General features: G+C 35.5%; 1 protein-coding gene across 6 annotated transcripts in view; it reads right to left on the reverse strand.

The window, feature by feature from the left end:
* The window catches only part of LOC131070237 (DExH-box ATP-dependent RNA helicase DExH7, chloroplastic), a 408,882-nt gene that overhangs the window by 270,602 nt on the left and 116,758 nt on the right, over positions 1-21,522 (reverse strand). For all 6 annotated transcript variants that reach the window (XR_009371539.1, XM_058005745.2, XM_058005743.2 and 3 more), the window contains exons 14-16: positions 17,582-17,682; positions 10,837-10,894; positions 7,832-7,897 (exon numbers count right to left, since the gene is read on the reverse strand). Coding sequence is in view for 5 of the 6 variants with exons in the window: in XM_058005745.2 (XP_057861728.2) it covers positions 7,832-7,897; positions 10,837-10,894; positions 17,582-17,682 (225 nt within the window). In the remaining variant the exon portion in view is untranslated. The remainder of the gene's footprint in view (positions 1-7,831; positions 7,898-10,836; positions 10,895-17,581; positions 17,683-21,522) is intronic.

The raw sequence follows: 21,522 nt of genomic DNA on the forward strand, positions 1-21,522 counted from the left end.
GACAACTATGAGTTTTTGGTTATGCCTTTTGGGTTGACCAACGCACCAGCTACCTTTCAGTCCACTATGAACAAGGTCTTCCAATCTCAGTTGAGGAGATTTGTTCTAGTTTTCTTTGATGACATTTTGGTTTAAAGTAGAACTTGGGAGGAGCACTTGGTTCACTTGGATACTATTTTAGGCATATTTGACAGGGAGTCCTTCTACGCCAAAGAGTCCAAGTGTGCATTGGGAATGGCAGAACTTTTGTATTTGGGTCACATAATCAGCAAAGAGGGAGTTCGCATGGATCTTGATAAGGTTCGTGCCATTGTTGATTGGCCTACGCCTGAGACCTTGACTCAACTCAGGGGATTTGTTGGTTTATGTGCCTTCTACCGTCAGTTTGTTAGTGGTTTTTCACGACATGCTGCACCACTCATTGACTTGACCAAGAAGGGTGCATTTGTTTGGACACCTCTCGCACAGGAGTGTTTTGAGAAGTTCAAGCAATTGATGACTACATGTCCAGTTCTTGCTCTACCCGATTTCACCAAACCTTTTGAGCTTCATTGTGATGCATGTCGAGAGGGTATTGGTGCAGTAATTATGCAGGATCGTCATCCTATGGCTTATGAGAGAAGGAAGCTTCGTGCTCCGGAGAGAATCTATAGTATTTATGATAAGGAAATGTTGGCCATCATGCATGCAATGGCCAAGTTCAAGCAATATTTAGTTGGCAGCAAGTTTTGTGTCAAAAATGATCATAATAGTTTGAAGCATTTTCTTGGACAGCGGGATCTAAATGAGCGTCAACAGAAGTGGGTCAGCAAGTTACAGTCTTATGATTTTGACATCTCCTATGTCAAAGGGACTCAGAACATTGTTGTTGATGCTTTATCTCGCTGCCCCCAATTGAGCTCCATGGCAGCTGTGTACGAAGATTGGAAACACTTGATTATAGCAGACTATGCTAAGAATCTATGGGCATCTAGTATTATTGATGGAACAGTACAGGACAGCAGGTACTCTCTTGTGGATGACCTCATCATTTACAAAGAGAGGATTTTTTTAGTCACAGGTTCTGAGGTGAAATGCATAGTATTGAGGACTTTCCATGATTCACCTATGGCTGGACATCCTGGGTACTTTAAGACCTATAGGCAGGTACGGGAGAGATTCTCTGGGAAGGGTCTCAAGTTTGATGTTCTTCAGTACGTCAAAGAGTGTTCTGTTTGCCAGCAGAACAAGCAAGAGAACAACTTCCCTGCAGGGTTACTTCAGCCACTTCCTATTCCTGACAGGAAGTGGGAATGCGTGTCTATGGACTTTATTACGGGCTTGCCAAAAGCCCAAGGGAGAGACAGCATCTATGTGGTGGTTGATCGGTTGACTAAGTATGCACATTTTTTTCCAATCACGACTACTTATTCCGCTGGTCAGGTGGCTGATCTTTTCTTTCGTGAGGTATTTAGATTGCATGGTTTACCTCGGAGTATTGTCAGTGATAGGGACAGCAGATTCATGGGTCACTTCTGGCAGGAGTTATTCAGACTTTGCAAGACAGAGCTCACTCCGAGTACCAGTTACCACCCCCAGACTGATGGACAGACAAAGATTGTCAACAAGTGGGTGGAGGGATACCTGCGGAACTACATCTCGGGGCAGCAGAAGGCTTGGGTGAAGTGGTTACATTTGTGCAAGTATTGTTATAATTCTACTCACCACATGACTATTCAGATGACACGTTTTAGAGCTTTGTATGAATATGATGCTCCTAGTTTTCTGGATTTATTGATGAGCGATTGTCGAGTACCGAGTGTTGGGAATCTGCTATAGGAGAACCAGGATATTATGAGAGCACTTCCTAATAATATTCAGAAGGCTCAGAATCAGCAAAAGCAATATGTTGATCAAAGGAGGGTTGAGCGATCTTTTGAGATAGGGGATATGGTGTATTTGATGCTACAGCACTGTAAACATGCCTCTCTTAGAAAGAAGGGCTCAGAGAAACTCAAGCCACGTTACTATGGTCCTTTCAGGATTTCCAGGTGAGTTGGCCAGGTGGCTTATGAGTTAGATTTACCGACTGATAGTAAAGTTCATAATGTGTTCCATGTGTCACGCCTTAAGAAGGTATTGGGACAACAGATAGTTCCTTCTGCAGTTCTACCACCCTTAGATGATGAGGGGAAGTTAGTGCTAGTACCTGAGGCCGTTCTGGAGTTCAGAGAGCGTCATTTGCGGAAAAGTGTCATCAGGGAATTTTTTATTAAATGGAAGGATCTACCGATAGAGGATGCTACTTGGGAGTGTGATAGCATTTTATAGCATCCAGCATTGAGTTTGCTTGAGGACAAGCCAATTTTGGAAGGGCGGACTATAATGTCCCCATCCTAGTCAGGGACTTGCGATTGAGGAGTTAGCCTATTTTTGGACCCTTGTAGGCTAACAAAGTATGGATAAAGGGGTCAGTAATGCAGTATCTTGAGAAGTGGTCTGTCTATTTGTTCTAGTTTAGTGTTGAGTTCAATTTTGGTCTTCGTTTCATCAGTTTCTGACACTTTATGAGGATTTCCTATTTTTTAGGGAAAAATTGCTAAAAATAGACATGGTCCTATTTTCATTGGCATGGTGAATTGTGGCCGTAGCTTCTGACAGATTCAGTTTCCGAGCAATAATGAGAGAGATATGAATTTTAAGTGGTTCCATAGGCAATTAATATTTTAATGAAATATTAATATAAAATCATAAAGTTCATCACTCAAATTTATTTAAGTGAAAATTTATTATCTCCTAAGCTAAGCGTTGCTTTTAGGGTTAAGTTGGAAACCCTAAAAGCAAGTTATTATTTTTAAATCCCTAATTGCCAAAAATCACACCTTTTGGGTATTTAGGTAGCCAAGATGGAAATTAAACCTCATTCTTGATATTGAGCATTTGACATTTTCTTCTGAGCACTTGGCTATGGCGGCTAGGGTTTGGACCTGTTTTGGAGAGCGTGCATTCTTCAGAATTCAGTGGCTTTGAGATTGTGAAAGATCAATCGAATTGTTGCAGCTGGTTGGCTTCATTCAGAAGTCAAATTGAATTGAATTGGGGCAGATTTGGCTTCTTAAAAGGCAGATTTGTTGTAGGGTTTTCCTAATTACTGTTTTGTTGTTGATTCTTCTATGGTTTGGAGGCTTCTTTTCCCAAACACACAGCTTGCTCATTTATTGGCACCATCTTCCACTATTTGGGTGTCTTAGTATTTAAGAGCAGATCTGAATTGCTTCAGAACAAAAATCAGAACTTCGTAAGTTGTTGATTTAATCTTTCTTTTCAATAAATTGGCTAAGGACCAACGGGTACGCTTCTAAATTCTCCAATTCATTGTTTCAATTGATTAAATTCATGTATTATTCAATATGTGTTGCAAATTAAAAAAACCCTCTTCTGCAACTTCTGTCTATTTCTGAAAGACTATCTTAATAATTAAAAATTACAAAGATCTACAAATTACAGTAGGTTGAAGAGTTGAACCAGCAAGGGTTCATCACAATTTCCCTCCAAATAGACTTAAAAATATAATTTTATTATTATTTTATTTTTAATATTTAGAGATAATTTTTTATTTTAATCTGTTTAAAAACTTTAAAAACACTCGTTTTAATAATATTATTGAAGCTGCCCTATATATTAAAAATTGTCCAGCCCAACTAAAAAGTATTATTAATAATTTTAATTTGAAAGATTAGGGCATGACTATCCACCTTTCCCATAATTGTTTGCCCACAAGCAATTGCAAACCATGTCAAAATGTCAATGAAAAATTAGAAACAAATATGTATGTGTGTATATATAAATATATAATCTTGCAATCTATTCCTCAATTCTTCTAATAATCTTGGGTTTCCTCCAAACCTATCTATCATTTGCAATCCCTTTGACTCATCCATAAACAAAAGAGCTCTCTAGGGTTTATACATTTCATAACTCTTGACACAAATTATTCTGATTTCTCTATAGAAATCTAGTTATATTGCTATCTGTTAATGTTTGTAGCTTCAGTCGAATGATCATTTAGAATACATATAATATATGTTGATTAATAATAATATATTATTATGTTATATTATTATATTATTATTAATCATATAAAATTTAATATTCAATATTAATCTATTATATTATTCTAAATTAATAATTGATTGATGAAACATTATAATATTGATTAAATTATTATAATTAAAGGAGAGACATGTCCGTTCAAGGACATGCCTCTCCAAAGGAATATATATAGTATAATGTTATTCAATTTGAGAACACATAGAATTCCAAGAATGCAAGTATCAGATTGAATCAAATATATACATTAAAATACATCCAATAAAACCTAAGAAAAACAACATGGTATCAGAGCTCAAGCCTGTGAAGTTTAATTTGGACGTTGGAGAGGGTTGGAGAATTCAGTTTTTTTATAGAATTTTCAGTCTGAAATATGCCATTGTACGGCCCTTGGTTGGCCTCAAAATGAGGACTATAATATATGGATGGAAAGATCTGTGTTTCTAGTTTTCAAATATGTTTATCTCATCAAATTTGATTCAGTTTTGTGCAGGATATGACGACTTTGGTGCAGGTCACTTGAAACCCTACCTAGGGTTAGCAGTTTTGGGAAAAATCTCATAACTTTTGTTTTAACCGTTGGATCTGGCTATAACTTGGAGTAAATGTTTGTAATTAGATTTTCTAAGATCTCACCGAAGAGATTGGATAAATTTGGTAAATTGCAAAATTTATTAATGACTGTGTGTGGCAGATCATAATGAAAGTGTTGATCAAAATTATGAAAATGTTCTACATCATTCAAAGGGAATTATGATGAGAGATGATTCATGCGTGATATTTCTTATATGGGCTCACCTTATGAAAGGAAATGTTTTAAACTTAACATAAGTATTCCATGTTTTATTAAGGCACATGAATTATTGAGTTTGTAATTTATGCTATAATATTGGGTAGTAAAATCTTGTATGCTTCTATCATTGGTATTTCTGTTCGAGATAATTTAGTTTATGAGCTATTTGTAATCTCTCTCTAACATACCTTCAGGATGAAAGCACAATAAAATTGAATTAAAGGGAGAAATAAATTGATGCTTATAAACGAATTGATGATTGAGACCAGATGCAGAGGGAGTCTGACATTTCAAAAGAGGACAAGAGGTTGATACAAGAACTTGAGCTTCAGAGGGAGCAGATGGTTCAGTCAACTTGTGACAATTTCGATCATAGTGATTGAGAGGGATTTTCACTATTAAAGGTGAAACACTTGTGAGATAAAACTTGATTCAATTAATTATTATACTAATGAAATCATTTAATGCCTTATGGGCCCTGTGTAAATCATAAGGAAGTGACGACTTCCAAATGATTTCCACTTGTATTTTTGAGGTTATTGGAAGGTGACGATCTTACAATAACTTGAGCTTGTGGATAGAATCGCCAACAGAGGCAATCCACATGAGAGCTCGTGGATAGAATCGCTGACTGAGGCAATCCACATAAGAGCTTGTGGATAGAATCGCCGACTGAGGCAATCCACGTGAGAGTTCATGGAGAGAATCGCCGACTGAGGCAATCCACGTAAGAGCTTGTGGATAGAATCGCCAACTGAGGCAATCCACGTGAGAGCTCATGGATAGAATCGCCGACTGAGGCAATCCACACAAGAGCTTATGGATAGAATCGCCGACAGAGGCAATCCACGCAAGAGCTTGTGAATAGAATCGCCGACGGAGGCAAATTCACACCTTGAGACTATGGTCCCCTGTGATGAGCATCATATGGTTGATGTAAATACTCCCAATATCATGAGATGATATTTTTGAGTTATGGTGAATATCATGTGCCTTGATATTCTTGTTTATAGCATACTTCCTGATATCATAGTGAGATAATATTTTCTCTATTCCATAATTAATCTAGACTTAATGCATTTGCATTGATTTTATCTTCCCTAGCTAAGAGGAAGTTTTAATTATGTTTTGTGTAGCTATGGTGAGGGCCATAAGTGTTGACATGGGAGATCACTACACATTATGTCTGATCATCCTCCCTAGCTAAGAGGGAGTGTTAATGTTTGTAGCTTCAGTCAAATGATCATTTAGAATACATATAATGTATGTTGATTAATAATAATATATTATTATGTTATATTATTATATTATTATTAATCATATAAAATTTAATATTCAATATTAATCTATTATATTATTCTAAATTAATAATTGATTGATGAAACATTATAATATTGATTAAATTATTATAATTAAAGGAGAGATATGTCCGTTCAAGGACATGCCTCTCCAAAGGAATATATATAGTATAATGTTATTCAATTTGAGAACACATAGAATTCCAAGAATGCAAGTATCAGATTGAATCAGATATATACATTAAAATACATCCAATAAAACCTGGGAAAAACAACACTATCATTCACTCTCAAGCATCAAGAACACTCCATACATTTGTTGTATCTAAACTGTATATTTTCAATTGATTGTAAGAGAAACAAGAATCACCATAAATCGCCAAGTTTGGGTGATTTTCGAGTCAAGTTAGGTTGGGCGAGTCTAGGGGGCTCAGACTCAGACTCAGACGAGTGTGGGGCCCAAAATCGCCCAAACTCGGACTCAGCGATTTTGGCCGAGTTTGGTGAGCGGCATGTAACTATAAGTTAAAAAAAACACTTCTAATATGTTTTGAATTGATTTCTTTTTGTTTATATTATGCTTTGAGCCTAAAAGTGAACTTCATTTCATTCATTTGGCAAAATAGGAGGAGAAAGGTAAGTCGTGAGGAGAAACAATAGAAAAATAACACTCGACGCCTTTATAAAATAATAAGAGTCTTTTGGCCCCTTAACCCCAACTTCAGGGCACTGCCCCCAAACCCCCGTCATAAAATTAGGGGGGAAACTGCGCTGATAAAAGTAGGCAAACTTTAACCTCCAAGTCTGATTACGCTCCATGTAACAACATATACTATCATTTGGTGCATCAAGAGTTGGAGAGGAAGAGTTTGCATCTCATTTGATCATATGATGACATGGATTTTTTATTCAATGAGTTTTGTAATATTGTATACATTTGACAATATTTATATATCTATGATTGTTATTTCCTTCAGCTACAATTTGCATTTATGCTTATGTGATTGATGTATGCTTGTGTATGTAATCAAATTAGCTTCTATTTGATGATGTCATTGTGTCTTTAAGGTGTATTTAATAAAGGGTGCATGAAACAAGTTTTAAATCTTTAAAAATCTCTAAATTTATTGAGTTTTTCACTTTGCCAAGTCTGAGCCGAGTTTTTTTTGCCGAGTCTGAGTCTCGAGTCGAGTCGGCCTCACCGAGTCCGAGTCCCATTTCTCTGCTTTTATCTTTGTTTGAACTCTGACGATAAAAGATTATAAAATAATGTCTACTGTTCTTTTAACTCATATGGCAGCTCTTGGTAAATGCAAATCATTTATCCATTATTTTATTCTACTTGAACTAAAATTACAAGATAGAGATGTAATGATGACTTTTGTTTCCTCAAAAGGATAAAATCATGCATGTAATTTGATACCTAACATGCAAGATTCAGTTAACGCCTTCTTCAACTTTAAAACCAATAAGCTGCTTCTATATAAAGACAAATCAGTTTCAGTGCACAAACAACAATTTTGATAAGCACATAAATTAATATCTTGCATCAAAAAATTTCAATAACATGCTGTAATCAGGAGTATTTTAAAAAGCTACTTCTAGTATAGTTATATCAAATAAATATCAGTAAAATTAAATTAGAACCTACCAAAACCGACCGTTCATGCACTTCATCAATAATTATATGGGATACATCTTCAAGGTTGCGGTCACCCTGCAGGTTCAAGAATACAATTGATCAATTTAAAGAACCACCATATAATCTCTTCCAACAAACAATCAAATAACTAAAGCATCGTCACTATAACAAGTTTTTTCAACTTTACACATAAATAATAGAGATCGGGAAGGCTTCTAAAAGCCTCCAAATGTTCTCGGACAGGTAGCAACTCTTAATTATGCTCTTTCCAATGCCCTAAGAATTTGTGGCACTACCTAAGGAACACAGATACTCTGTGTATTCTATGCTAGAAAATTATTGAGAAGTACAGAACAGTGTCAATTCATATCCCAATTGCATGTCAATGCTTGCACTGAACACAACTTGGCAAAGGAGAATATACAGTTTACGCAGCCTAGTGAGTATTAGTTATTCCCAAGCAACATGATAATGCTTAATTTGTCTAAAGACATTGTTTAGTATATCATTATGGTTATGGAAAGACATTATTAAGATTCAATGATTTAATGTTGATGCCACAGACTCGTATTCATATTCACTCTTTTCAGTATTGAAATCTCACCATTCACTTGCTATTTGTTGTTGTTAAATGTTTACTAGCTGGGTATTTCTGTTGACATTTTGTTATTTGCTTTAACTGCAATAAAGATTGCTTAAGTTACAACTAAACTAAAGAATGAACAACTTGGAAATTTGCATTTGTATCAATGGCAAACCCAAGATAGCAGTACGAAGAAATGTCAGCATTTATAAACAACAGATACCAGTGCCATGGAAGCATCCACCAAAAACTAAGCACACAACAAAGTAGAAGGCAAGGGATGTAAGGAGGTCCATAAGATTGTGGAGAAAAGGCATTCAACTGACATCAACATCAGTCAAATTAATGTGTCAGAAACACAAATCAACTCATTAAATGCAGAGATCGGGTAGTGACATGTACCATAAGATGCACCAGATGTAAGGAAGGAAATCACATCAGTTGCCAAGAAGGATTCAAATCTGATTGTCCATACAGAATGAAGCAAGAAATATCAATCACTTCAATAACAATTGTCCATGAGCACATAAAATCATGGAGTGTATGCTATAGTTAGTGGAGAAATTCCACTAAATAATTCAGCAAACAAATCCAATTCCTTTTAGTGCAAATTGATTTTAGAACTTTTTGTTCCTTGTGTGGAATTATAGAAGCATGTAAACAAGCATGTGTACACAAATAAAGAGCACTAAAACAGAAACAAACATGAAAGACAACAGAAAAATGTAACGGCAAGCGAGAACAGAACATGCAGTTTGAATGGTCATTGGGTAGAAGGAAGTTGCAGAAGGAGATTTGACAATTAGGATGGCAATGATTTGCACATGGAAGACAGGGAAGGTTCCTTACAGGACAATGAAGAAAATTGGCTACTGGATCTTTGGTTGGATGCATGCAGAAGAATTGGCTCTGTTGTTGCTTCAAAGAAGACCCATAATGTGAATGTTCTGAGGGCATCAAGGGTTCTACGAATTGAAAATCAAGTCTCTATTAGCACCTTCGGTCGGGACCTTAGGAAAAGTGTCCTCCTCTCACCTTCTCCTATGTGAGTGACTGATCTGAAAGTGGTTGTTTCTGGCCCTGACGTATTCATGGGTTCTCAGGCTGGCAAGTTCGGGGCTCTTCACCTTCCTCTGGTGGCTCCCAGAGATGTTCTGCCCAAGGATGGTTTGGGTTTGGATGGAGCTGGTAGGTTTGTGGCTGACCACTCTGTTGTGGCACAGCTTCTCCCTCCTCCATCTACTGAGAGATCTGTATTAACCCTTCCTGCTATTTATATACAAACTCAGGGGTTTGTGACAGGGGGGTTTTCCTCCTCTTTAAGTTTTGGGTTAATAATCCTAATGTTGCTTTTCTCACCACTGTTTGATCCGTGAGGCATAGTTAGATGCATGCACTTTCTTCATGTTAATGTTCAGTTCCATCTTCTCTATGATTATTGATGCAAAATTAGCCAATAATAGCTACATCAATATAGATCTTGTAAAATTTTGTACATTGAAAAAAAAGAGTGAAAACCCTCATAGGTGAAACCGTGAAAGTTACAACCTCAAAAACTTTGTCCCTGAATAGTAAAACTTGCTCCTAAATACCCAGTGATGGCCAAATGGATGTCAAATTTATTCAAGAAACTGCCTAAAAAGGATGAATTTTACAACTAACCAAAAATGAAATCCTACTATTGTTTTGAAAAATGGGAAGTTTTGTAGGCAATTTTTTGCAATTTCACCATATGCACCCTATAGAGAAAAATACTCCCAGATTGGTATGAAAGTGTTTTTAGACATTGGAATCTCAACTTTCTCTTTTTGACTAAAAACTTCATTGCACCCACTCTGATACCATATAGAAATTACGAAGATCAGTGCACAAGAAATAAATGCAACATAAGCTAACAACCAAAAGAAGCAACCCCGAGTAGAGCATTTAAGAATAAGAGACACAAAATGCTACCTTGGTGCCTATAGGCTAAAAGAGTCACTTTGAATATAATAGAATAGAATGAGATACAAACAGTGATCTTAGCATGTATGTACATGGATCTAAGTTATTGGATTAAAAAAACCAAAAAAGGCTCAATATAGATTAGTACATGAGGTGTGTAAGGTCATGTCCAACCATAAATAAGTACACAAAGATAGGTGCCCCTTAAGAGGAGACCTAAACTTAAACAGTTTATTGATGCCGAAACTTATACTTTTGGTATTTGTATCAATTTGTAAACAAAAGCTAAAGTCTTGCAAGAGCATATTATTTCTCCGCAGTTAAAAATAGTAAACCAACAAGCAGACTCTTATGATTATCCAGATTCATGGATGTTTTATATAGCAGTTTTATAAAAATAGTACGAAGAAATTAGAATCACATATTTCAAATAATATAATAAATGTGTTCTTTTATAAACATCAAATGTAACCAGGATTGAACTCACAACTAACTTTCGAAGGAGAATTCCGGTTGTACAAAACAACAGCTTCGTTCTAGGATTCCTGAAATGAACCAAGCATGATTTTTGTAATCACAAAATTATATTTTTGTACAACTTCACATTAATTGCATATGTGATGAATCTTAACTTTGAAGCAATGCATAATAAAGTTTGACACAAAATAAAAGGAGAGAAGCCAAATTTCACAACCCACAAAGAGGTACATGTTACATTAAGGATTAAGAAATTTACAGTACAAAATGAACTATTAAAACTTTCTATACAGTAGTTAACAATTGGGCAAATCAACAATGTTAAGGATTACAATACATAAGATCCTTTATGTGAGATATTATGTTTCCAACCAGATAACTCTAAAGATGTCAGATGCAACATTTGATTTATGTAGTCAAACATAAGGTTAAAAATAACTAAGCAAATGAGCAGAAGAATCCTAGATGAAAACAATAAGGTCTCGTTTATAGGATACCACTTCTAAGAAAACTCTTTTCAGATAAGTAATATAACTGCCCCAGAGGTACTAGATTTTATGGTATAATATTTAAGAAAAAACATATTTAATAAATTAGACCCAAGAAAACCACTAAGGAACTCTTCAAAATAACTTAACTGCCTGACCTCTACTTATTAGCAGTAAAAGGTGAGATGCCTATGTATTAGATAACTTAGAAGATAACAAAAACTTTCTTTCAAACATAGGTTAAAAATAACTAAGCAAATGAGCAGAAGAATCCTAGATGAAAACAATAAGGTCTCATTTATAGGATACCACTTCTAAGAAAACTGTTTTCAGATGAGTAATATAACTGCCCCAGAGGCACTAGGTTTTATGGTATAATATTTAAGAAAAAACATATTTAATACATTAGAACCAAGAAAACTACTAAGGAACTCTTCAAAATAACTTAACTGGCTGAGCTCTTCTTATTAGCAGTAAAAGATGAGATGCCTATGTATTATATAACTTAGAAGATAACAAAAACTTTCTTTCCAACCATTCCAGCCAAGAGGCTGAGATCCCAAATTCCAGCAACCAGAGCAAATTATGCTAATCAAATTCAAAAATTGTACACTGCATACCCAACATTAAAATAGAAAACTGACAACCTAACAATAATGAATAATATAATCTTGATGCAAAACAAAATGATGTGATCTTTGATTTAATTTGATCTATAATAATGACATTTTCATGCATAGCAATGATCACAACATACAACTCCAAAAACATACAACAATGAAATTTGTAACACCAAAAGTAATCCCTTAACCTCACATATTCAACTTTAAGAGATTACTTAGAAACATAATCATTGTTATGTAGTCTTTAGTAAGGAAAGTTCAGACGAGGAACCCCAAACTCAAAATAGAGGTAAGTAATGTATGTATATGATCAATGTAACAACTTAAAATCCAGGAGTTACAGGCCCACCTAAATAACAATGCCAACATCCTTAAGTTCGATGCATTCAATGTCACTTCATCACCCAGCACAAAAAGTAGATACTCTCAAAACCCTATTAAATATAATGCAATATTACTAAGTTGCAGGGTTCGGCCCTCCAAGCTTCTCGTACTAGTCTGGTCCAATCCGGGTACGGATCTTGGTCAGTTAGCCTATGGGTCCATCCAGGGCCCACGCCCAAGCGGACTGGTTTGGCCTGGGCAAACCCGAACATCTGGCAGCTGAAAAACTTAACTTTTTTTGCAAAATTTAATAGTCTTTTTAAATCCGCCACTTGCAAAAGATAATTAAAACCCTAAAAGTGACATTTAAAACATAAATTTAGTTCACTTCTTATTTGTTTTGCAAACATCAATTTTTTCATTGCAAGTTGAGCAAATAGGAGTTCAAGATTGATTTTTGAAGCTTGAACAAGTGTTGCAGCATCATTTCTACACATTTCCAAGCTTCCATTGGCTGAAAGAGGTAGGTTTTTGTACATTTTAAAAAAAAATTCAACCATTTTTGTTTCATAATTTATTTGTTTAGTTTACCTCTTTTATTTTCATTATTTTTTTTTATTTTTATTTTTTTGATCAAGCGCTTTTGACTGAAGCTATGAACCAGTGAGATCACAAGGAGGACCTCATCTCTAAATCGATGGTCAAGGCATCCTCTTTGAAGCACCTACACAGCTTGAGAGCACAGCTGTCAATTTCCTAAGCAACGAACGGAGAGTAATCGACCAACCAGCATCGGGGGGACCAAGAGCATGCTCCAAATTTATCATTCACACACTCCTCGGCGTGCACCAACAGCGAATAACCTCTCCGGCCAAGTCAACGGACCGGCGGGGGCGGTCAGCAGTGAATGGCCAAGTCAACAGACCGGCGGGGGCCGGCGGGGACGATCAGCAGGCGAGGGCCGGCGGGAGCGGAGAGGGGCCAAGCCTCGAGCTTCGAACTCATGACCTCCCCTATGGGAGGCTCGCAGTTGTACCGCTGCGCTATGGGGTGAACCCTTCATTATTTTGTTTTTGTTTATGAATGTGTTCATATAATTTCTTGTCATAGGAACTAGAATGACATCTACCTCTTCCTCCATAAGCACAAATAAACAATCAAAACAAAGATCAGATCTAAATTCTCCCCTCTAGAACTATGTTGACATTATACGACCACTTCTAGTTGTTGGGAGATTCCATTGGAAATGCCAAGGATGTGATGTAGAACGTAATAGTTCATATTATTGGGTGGTAGGTTATTTGTGTGGAATACCAGGAAGAGGAATTAAAAAATGCCTTGGAAAAAATGGTGTGCCTATACCACAAGAGACAATGTTGAAATATATTCAGGAGCATGAAGAAGCAGAAGAGAGAGAAGCCCGTAGATTAAATCAAACCACTCCAAAAAAACAAAGGGAATGCAAGCCCCATCTAATCCCATTGATCATTCAAGATTGACTTTATATTCCAGATATAATGGAGGTTTCCATTGATCATTCAAGATTGACTTTATATTCCAGAGGCTTATGCAAAATAAAGTCAGATGAAACAGAGGTAAATCTGAATATACAGGAGATTGTTTGTCTTACGCTAATCTGGAATTGTAACTGATGTAAAATCAGTATCCATCTGATAAAGATAGTGTTGACCTCAGTATCAACCACCGTGTAATAAGGAATGGGATTATTTGATAGCTACATCTGAATATCTCTTCCTGAATTTCTGGGGTTGTATCTGACTTATATGTACAAGAAAGTAATATTGATCTGTATCAAGATCTGTTCACTGCGCCTGAGTAATATCTTTGAAACCATGCATGAACTTGATTATTGATCTGCCTATAAAGGACACTGCTGTTCCTGATTTATCTTTTAAGGTTATGCATTAACTTGTATATTTTACCAACTATAGCATTTACAACTTAACTACTTTGTCTGATGGAAATCTCTATATGTATGCAGTCTGATGTGAAGCTCTTTTCAATTTATACATTAGTATCGTATGCTTCTATATTTCAATCTGCTCTGCTCAATGGAGCCTATTGGCCTATGAGGTGACCTTCCTTATAAAGATAGCTATAAGCTATATAAGCTGTGTTGTCTGATGTGCCAATTTGTATGTACAGATGAAAATGTTGGTATCCCTTTGTAGTGTCACGTTGCTGTTCCTGATATACGATTGTGTCCCTTCTCAAAAGGCACAATTTCCCTTAAAGATATCTCTCTTCATAGGTAGTCACAACCTTAAAAGCAAATCACACTTCCTAAAGAATATTGTTTATGCATATTAACTCTTTAAGAATCGCACCCTTTGAAAGTATCTTCTTTAATAAAAATATCTCTTAGTTATAAGTCAACTCGCACCTCTTAGAATTGCACCTTTTGAAGACAAAAATCAAATCACACCTTTAGTTTAGTGGCAACTAAATAAATCACACCTTTTCCTAAGACAGATTTGTCTTATCTGTTTTTGTCTGAACTGATATTTGTCTCATTCTTTTGATCGTTGTCCTTAATACTTTTTATAAGGGCTTTAATCACTGCTTCTAAATACACGTAATCCCTGCCTTTGATATATGTCTTGGACAGGTGAATAAGACAAAACTCCTTTTTGAATAAGACAAATTTCTTCACTTTTTTTTAATACGACAATTTTTGTCTTATATATGCCTTGTATTGTTTATAAAAACGAATTAATGGTAATCACTGCATTAATAATTTTCTGCTTTGTTTTACTTCCTTTCAATCGCTGCTTCTCTTTATTCTTTGCCAATGCTTGTAATAGACTTTACTTCGGTATTGTAGCAGTTTTTATTAGTAAAGATAATACATTTTTTCTTAATAAACGCTGTCTTCCTTTCACAGTCAGATCTGCAATTCTTATTTAAATCAGATCTGCACTTCCGATTCCCTATTTTTCCTCCCTTCAAATGAGTTCTCTTCTCCCTTTTATACCTCATATTTAGGGGAGTCGCAACTTATCATTTCATGCCTTTTGATCATTCATTAACTCTAATCAAATTTTAGTTATATTTAATTATATTCTTTTATATTTTAATTTTATTTTATTTTTATTCTTTTGTATTTTAATTTTATTATTATTATTTATTATTAAATTATATTTCAAAGTAGGAACATTACAGCCCATTATGAGCATGATTCGCTACACTGACATGGATAGGCCTTGCATTGGAGAGATTTATGATGGCATTGACTCAATGCCTGAACCAATGAAGTGCATTATAAATGTAAAAGAGCAAGACCCCGAGGAGAAATTCTTCAAACAAGTGGAAGCGATTCTTGTAGAAAGGTGAAATAAGATGACCACCCCTTTGCATCTTCTTGCCTATGCCTTGACACCAAAGTACTATAGTAATCAATTTATTCATCAACCAGAAAGGCTTGCACCATGGAGAGATTTATTAGTGTCTAATGGCTACAAGGCAGCAATTTATTCATCAAACAAGAAGGCTTGCACAATGGAGAGATTTAGAAGTGTCTGATGGGTACAAGGCAACATTCCTTAGACTCTACCCTGAAGATGATGTGTGAGATGTGATTACAAATGAGTTCATAGAATATACAAACGGAAATGATATAAGTATTGATGCTCTTCATCATAGATTCAAGAAGGATGCTAATAGTTGGTGGTACTTCCGTGGCACATGCTTCCAAAACCTACAACCCCATGCAGTCAAATTTTTATCACAAGTTTGATTCATTAAAATTTATCACAAGTTTTATTTATTGTTTACTTTGTCTTCATAGGTTGCTAGCAATTTTTAATTTTATAAATTTATAACTTTAATAGTTTACTTTACCTTCATAGGTTGCTAGTTCATCTACATCAAAAAGAAATTGGAGCGCATACAATTTCATCCACTCAATAAAGCACAATAGATTGCAATCAAAAAGAGTGGAGAATTTAGTATATGTGCATTCCAACCTACGTCTTCTTTCACACAAGCAACATGACTACAAGCAAGAGGGGGAGACGAAGATGTGGGATATAGAGCTAGAGCATATTGATTTGGATGCTTCCACTTCTCAACTTGTTGCATTTGATGACTCGGAAAGCGAGAAAACTTATAGTGCAAGTGGCATTGGCATTGGTTCACCTAATGTCAATGTCAATGACGACGAGGATGAGAATGATGATGTTGATGATTTAAAGAATCCATTTGATGATTAAACTTTTAAACTAAAACTATAAATCCAATTGTGATGTACAGAATGTGAAACACATTGACAGCAGCCATTCATTCTCAGTTGATTAAGTTCTCTTGACACCACAGCTTTTCACATGGTGTCATATCTTGTTTATTCTTTGGGTAGATCCAACACATTCACAAACTTAGAGAAGGTTCAAACACAAGTAAATTTTTTCTAATAGAAACAACAACTGGAGTACAGACAAGAGATGAAGCAAGTCAAAAGAGTCAACAATGTTTTTACCATACTGGCCGCTAGGGATTTGGAAAATGGAAAGTTGGAAACAATGTTCAAATTTCAAACAAGGAAGAATTGTTATTATGGAGTGGGCAGATTGGTTCATCCAATTGCCTACCTTCACTGACATCAAAGTGTGCGGATTCAACTCATATCCTTTTAAACTTCTATGGCACCCAAGTGATGAAATTCTCCTGATTGAATACTACTGCAACTATCAGTTACACAGGAGCATGGAAAGAGGAAACATAAACTAGAGGCTAATTTTCAAATACAAATCAGACTATACAGATGTATGAATGCGGTAAACACCAGGAGTGGGAGCCAAATTGTCTAACTTAAATATCAAATTTTATCACAAGAGTAGCTGTTTTGGTTCCAAAGACATAATGGTTAAGAGGCTCAGCACCAAATTTAAACATGCGCCCAATATTGAGGATTTTTGGGCAAACTGCCTTCATCAGTATTTAGCCCACAAAAGAAGAAAGAGCCAGATGACCTTAAATCAAATAGCAGAATTCACATCCATTTCCATCTCCACAATTACTCTTTTCTTGTCAGAATCTATTTTCAATTCAACCTTACAAACAATATCTTTGAGGATCTATTTTCTATTTTCAATTCAACTCAACCAAAGTAACAAGGAAAAAAGAAACAATAAAAGTAAGATCAGATAACAATACCATACAATATATTCGCGAGATGGGAAGGTCAAGTTTTCCTTAGTTCAATAAAGGATGAAGAAATGAAATAATTCTTAAATTCATTGATATTCCTAAAAGTCCAAAAGTTACATTTCCAAAAAAAAATAATCAGGAGAGAAGGAATTACCAAGCATTGTCAAGGCGAACTTGATAGCCTACCAAAGATCCATGAGATCCAGGTGGTGGCTCGCATCTCTCATCTGCCACTCTTTCTGCAACAGAAATTGCCTGCAAATCAAACATTCACTTTTGATCCCACTATAGATGAAGAAGTGTATAAATGTAAGCACTAAAGCATACAAACACGAATCCAAATGTATGCCATAGAACACATAATAACAAGTTTATAATTTTATCACAATTTTTAAAGTTGATTAATTATCTATATCGGCTGAAAACTTGGTGGTTACATGAGATGTTATGTGATGTTTAGTTATTATAATTTATGACATTTATGTGTAACCGATATTCAAGCTTTAATTAGCAGTTACTATAGTTTTGACTACCATTTTCACATTTACGTCAACAAATGAAGAGTCATAGAATCAATATCCCTACACACACCATGTTGCATAATCTGTTGCTTCGCAGCCTCTTACATATGCTGCCAGAATCTATTTTCCCCATGCTTAGTGCTTTAATATAACGGATATCATCTATCTTTAACCAATTCTTTCTCTGTGTAAGTCAACCTGTGTATGCTGTTGATATAAAAGTATGGTGTCATTAAAATGATAAGTATCCCATGATATGTGACATTTACACAGTCAGTATCATCGATGAGGAAATTGTTTTTGTATTAATTAACAGTTTGTTGGAAAGTTTTATCTGACAACTTAACCTTCAGTTCTTTTGGGTATCATTGTACGGAGGCTAACCCTGAGCCACAATACATTGGATGTTGCAACTTATCAAGACCTCAGGTATTACCCTTTCCCATGTACTCAATGCTCCGCATTCTAATATAAGCCATCATCTACCATTATGCAATATAGCCATCTATGTAAGGCAAAGGCCAAACTGCCGTACTTCAATCTATGTAATACCAAACTTTAACCAATGTAGATTATATATCAGTCAATGATCAATTTCTAACCACATTCAATTTCAATCAAGTTCTACCATAAATAATCATGCTCGAGAGGTCAAAAGTCAAACTATAGCAACACAAATATAGCTTATTACTCATCCTTCAACCTTATAGTAATTTCTAAACCAAGTACGTTGTACAGTCAATACTTACCACATATACCAAACATCTATCATCTTTGGAAATTAGATCAATAAACATATGTAATTTAGCATAAGATTCTTAAATTTTCCACAACAAATAAAATCATCCAAAGAATCACCTCATTCTCATCCAAATTCATGTCAATAATGCATTAGCTTGTATCCAAATGGCTGTATTGTCCCCTTCCTAACCAGTTGGGTTGGTGAACCTTTAGCCAATCCAGTTGTTCCTATAGGTTAATGGGTTAGGGTTAGGGAACCTTGGAGACCGTTTATCCAGTGGCTTGATAGGATTTCATGTAGTAGTTGAGCTCCCATCATTATTATGAGCATAATGCCATTTTCTAGAGTGATTTTACCTTAGTATTCCAATACTTACTATTTTTAGTAAGTCAGTTTTGAGCACTGAGTGGGCCAACTGGCAAGGTTACTATTTTTAGTATTGTTGGTGGCTTCAATTTTGATGACTATCTCAGCATTTTATATAGGCTAGTGGTTTTAAATAAAATAACAATAAGTTATTAATTAAAAAAGTTAAATTACAGATTTAACTTTATCATTATTTTAATTAATTTAATTAAGGACTAAAAGGGGGCTAGTTATAAAGTGAAAAATGACTTATTTTATATATATGGGCCCTTTATATTTAACGAGACATTGGAGATTTAAAAGAGATGAATTTTATTAAATAAAGTGCGAGAAAAAGTTCGAACCTCTTGGGGAGTCTATAAAAGACATTTTGGAGAGCTCATTTTCATTCATATTGAGTTTGATATTTTATATTGTCACTTCTTCTAGGAGAGATTGCTCTTCTTTGGTTTGTGAGGATGGCAACCCTTGCAGGCAACATTCTCCACATCATTGAAAGACGTAATCCAAAGAATAACTTGGTGATTTCATTCAAAGGTCACAGTTGTGCACAATGGAAATCTTCATTTCAGCTTTTGCAGAGTTTAATAAATATCTGATTTTGTAGAAGTTAATTTGGGAGGTGATTTGAAAGGGCTTTCATTGTCTATTACTGGTTGTACCTCCTTAATGCTGGCCATACCACCTTATGTCAGTCATAACATTCCTAGAGCTGGGGCGTGAGGGTTCTAAGGTAGGAGATTGGGCTTGCAAGATTTAAATCTGCATTCTTGGTGATCTTTATCTGCTGATAATCAGTTCAACACACAGCTGTACCATTTTGGAGTCATTTGGTGATATACCTAGAGTTTTCTGGACATTTTATTTAATGATTATTGCTGCTGCAGACCTTTCTTTCTCCAATCAGCAAATAGGTATGTTGGATTCAGATATGTAATATTATTTTATGATCTGGGTTGCTCTTACATTTGAAAAAATTTGTAAATTCAGATCAAAAATCAATTCTGGAATTTTCAGCCTCTTATGTTTTTGAGTTTCATTAGTTCTTTGAGTTGTTAATTTACTGCAAAGTACTTTATTATCTGCATTTTATTTGGCATCTCAAATCCATTGCAAAAACACTCAAAAAAAAAAAACGAAAAAACAAAGGCAAAACAGGGTAGCATATTACAATGGCTAGCTATTAATGTCTGTTAAATATACCGGAGGTTAGCAACCCTAGACCTACAAAAAAATATAGTGAAAAATGGATCACTAGTAGTAATACTCAAACAATTCACTGGAATCTCATAATAAGGGTGCCATAATCCAAAAAAGAAACACAGTTGTGTCAGAAGATCTTCCAAGTTGCTTTTAGATTTGTATTCAAGGAGACAACTCCAAACACTGAGCAACTGCGACTAGTTTCCTCCCAAATTTAAACTATGCCCAACTATGCCCAACTTGCCTAACGTACAGAGCATCACCAAGGTTATGAAGAGAGATGCAATGTTGTTGCTATTGTAAAATACTCCATTTAACCCTCAATTTACTTGTTAGAGAGCAAAGTATAGTGATGAGAAAAATGTATCTAAACAGAACAAAAAGAAAAAGACAAGACAAAAGGAAAATGCTTTACAATTTCATTTCAATTGATTTCTATATATGCAAAGCAAGAAAAGAAGAAAATCATCAAACCATCCACTCCTATCTAAATTATCCTTTAAAAAACTACACCCAAACCAGTATGTTATATTATCCAAGTGAAGGGCAGTTCTTCCACATCCTAGAGTAGTACAAAGAGTCAGAGTTGGGCAAGGCAAATTGCACTAGCCTCCCCAACTCCTCATCAAAAAAGGAGTACAAATCTAGTAGACATAAGAGATATTGCAAACCATCCCAACATGGTCTAGCAAAATAACCATGCAATCATAAAATCCAGTTCGGTAATGATGCAAGAGGAAAAACTCTTGCCTGCAACTTCAACACAGTTAAAACAAAATGAATGCAGAGACTCTCTACTTCGATTCAACAATAGACTACAAAAGAAACATAAATTTTAATCATCAAATCTGCAAATATACCATTCACAAAATGGGTCTTCTCATTGGCCTTACTCTCCAACTTGACCGATACCCACACACTCAATTTTAATCTGCAACGACTACCCCAATTTGTCTCTTTGCACTTTCTAGTGTGCAATTTCTGCATTACCCAATTCGTATCCTTTCTCTATTTACCTACACTACCTCACCTTCTACTTCTCCATGCATCTTACCCATTAGCTATTCTCCCTTTGTGCAGGTTTCCACTGCTACTTCCTGCACAGGTTTTTTTTCTCAATTCCTCACACACACACTCCTTTTCCTTGGCCATTACCAAGCCTCTCTAATTCCCACCACTATGCAACCTCAAACAAAGCCTCTCTTCCATCTTGCGCACCCTCTGACCTCTCTTGCGTCCCTTCCTTATATCGGCCTTTTTCAA

This window comes from Cryptomeria japonica, chromosome 2 (genome assembly GCF_030272615.1).
Source record: "Cryptomeria japonica chromosome 2, Sugi_1.0, whole genome shotgun sequence".
In the NCBI taxonomy this organism is placed as follows: Eukaryota; Viridiplantae; Streptophyta; class Pinopsida; order Cupressales; family Cupressaceae; genus Cryptomeria; species Cryptomeria japonica.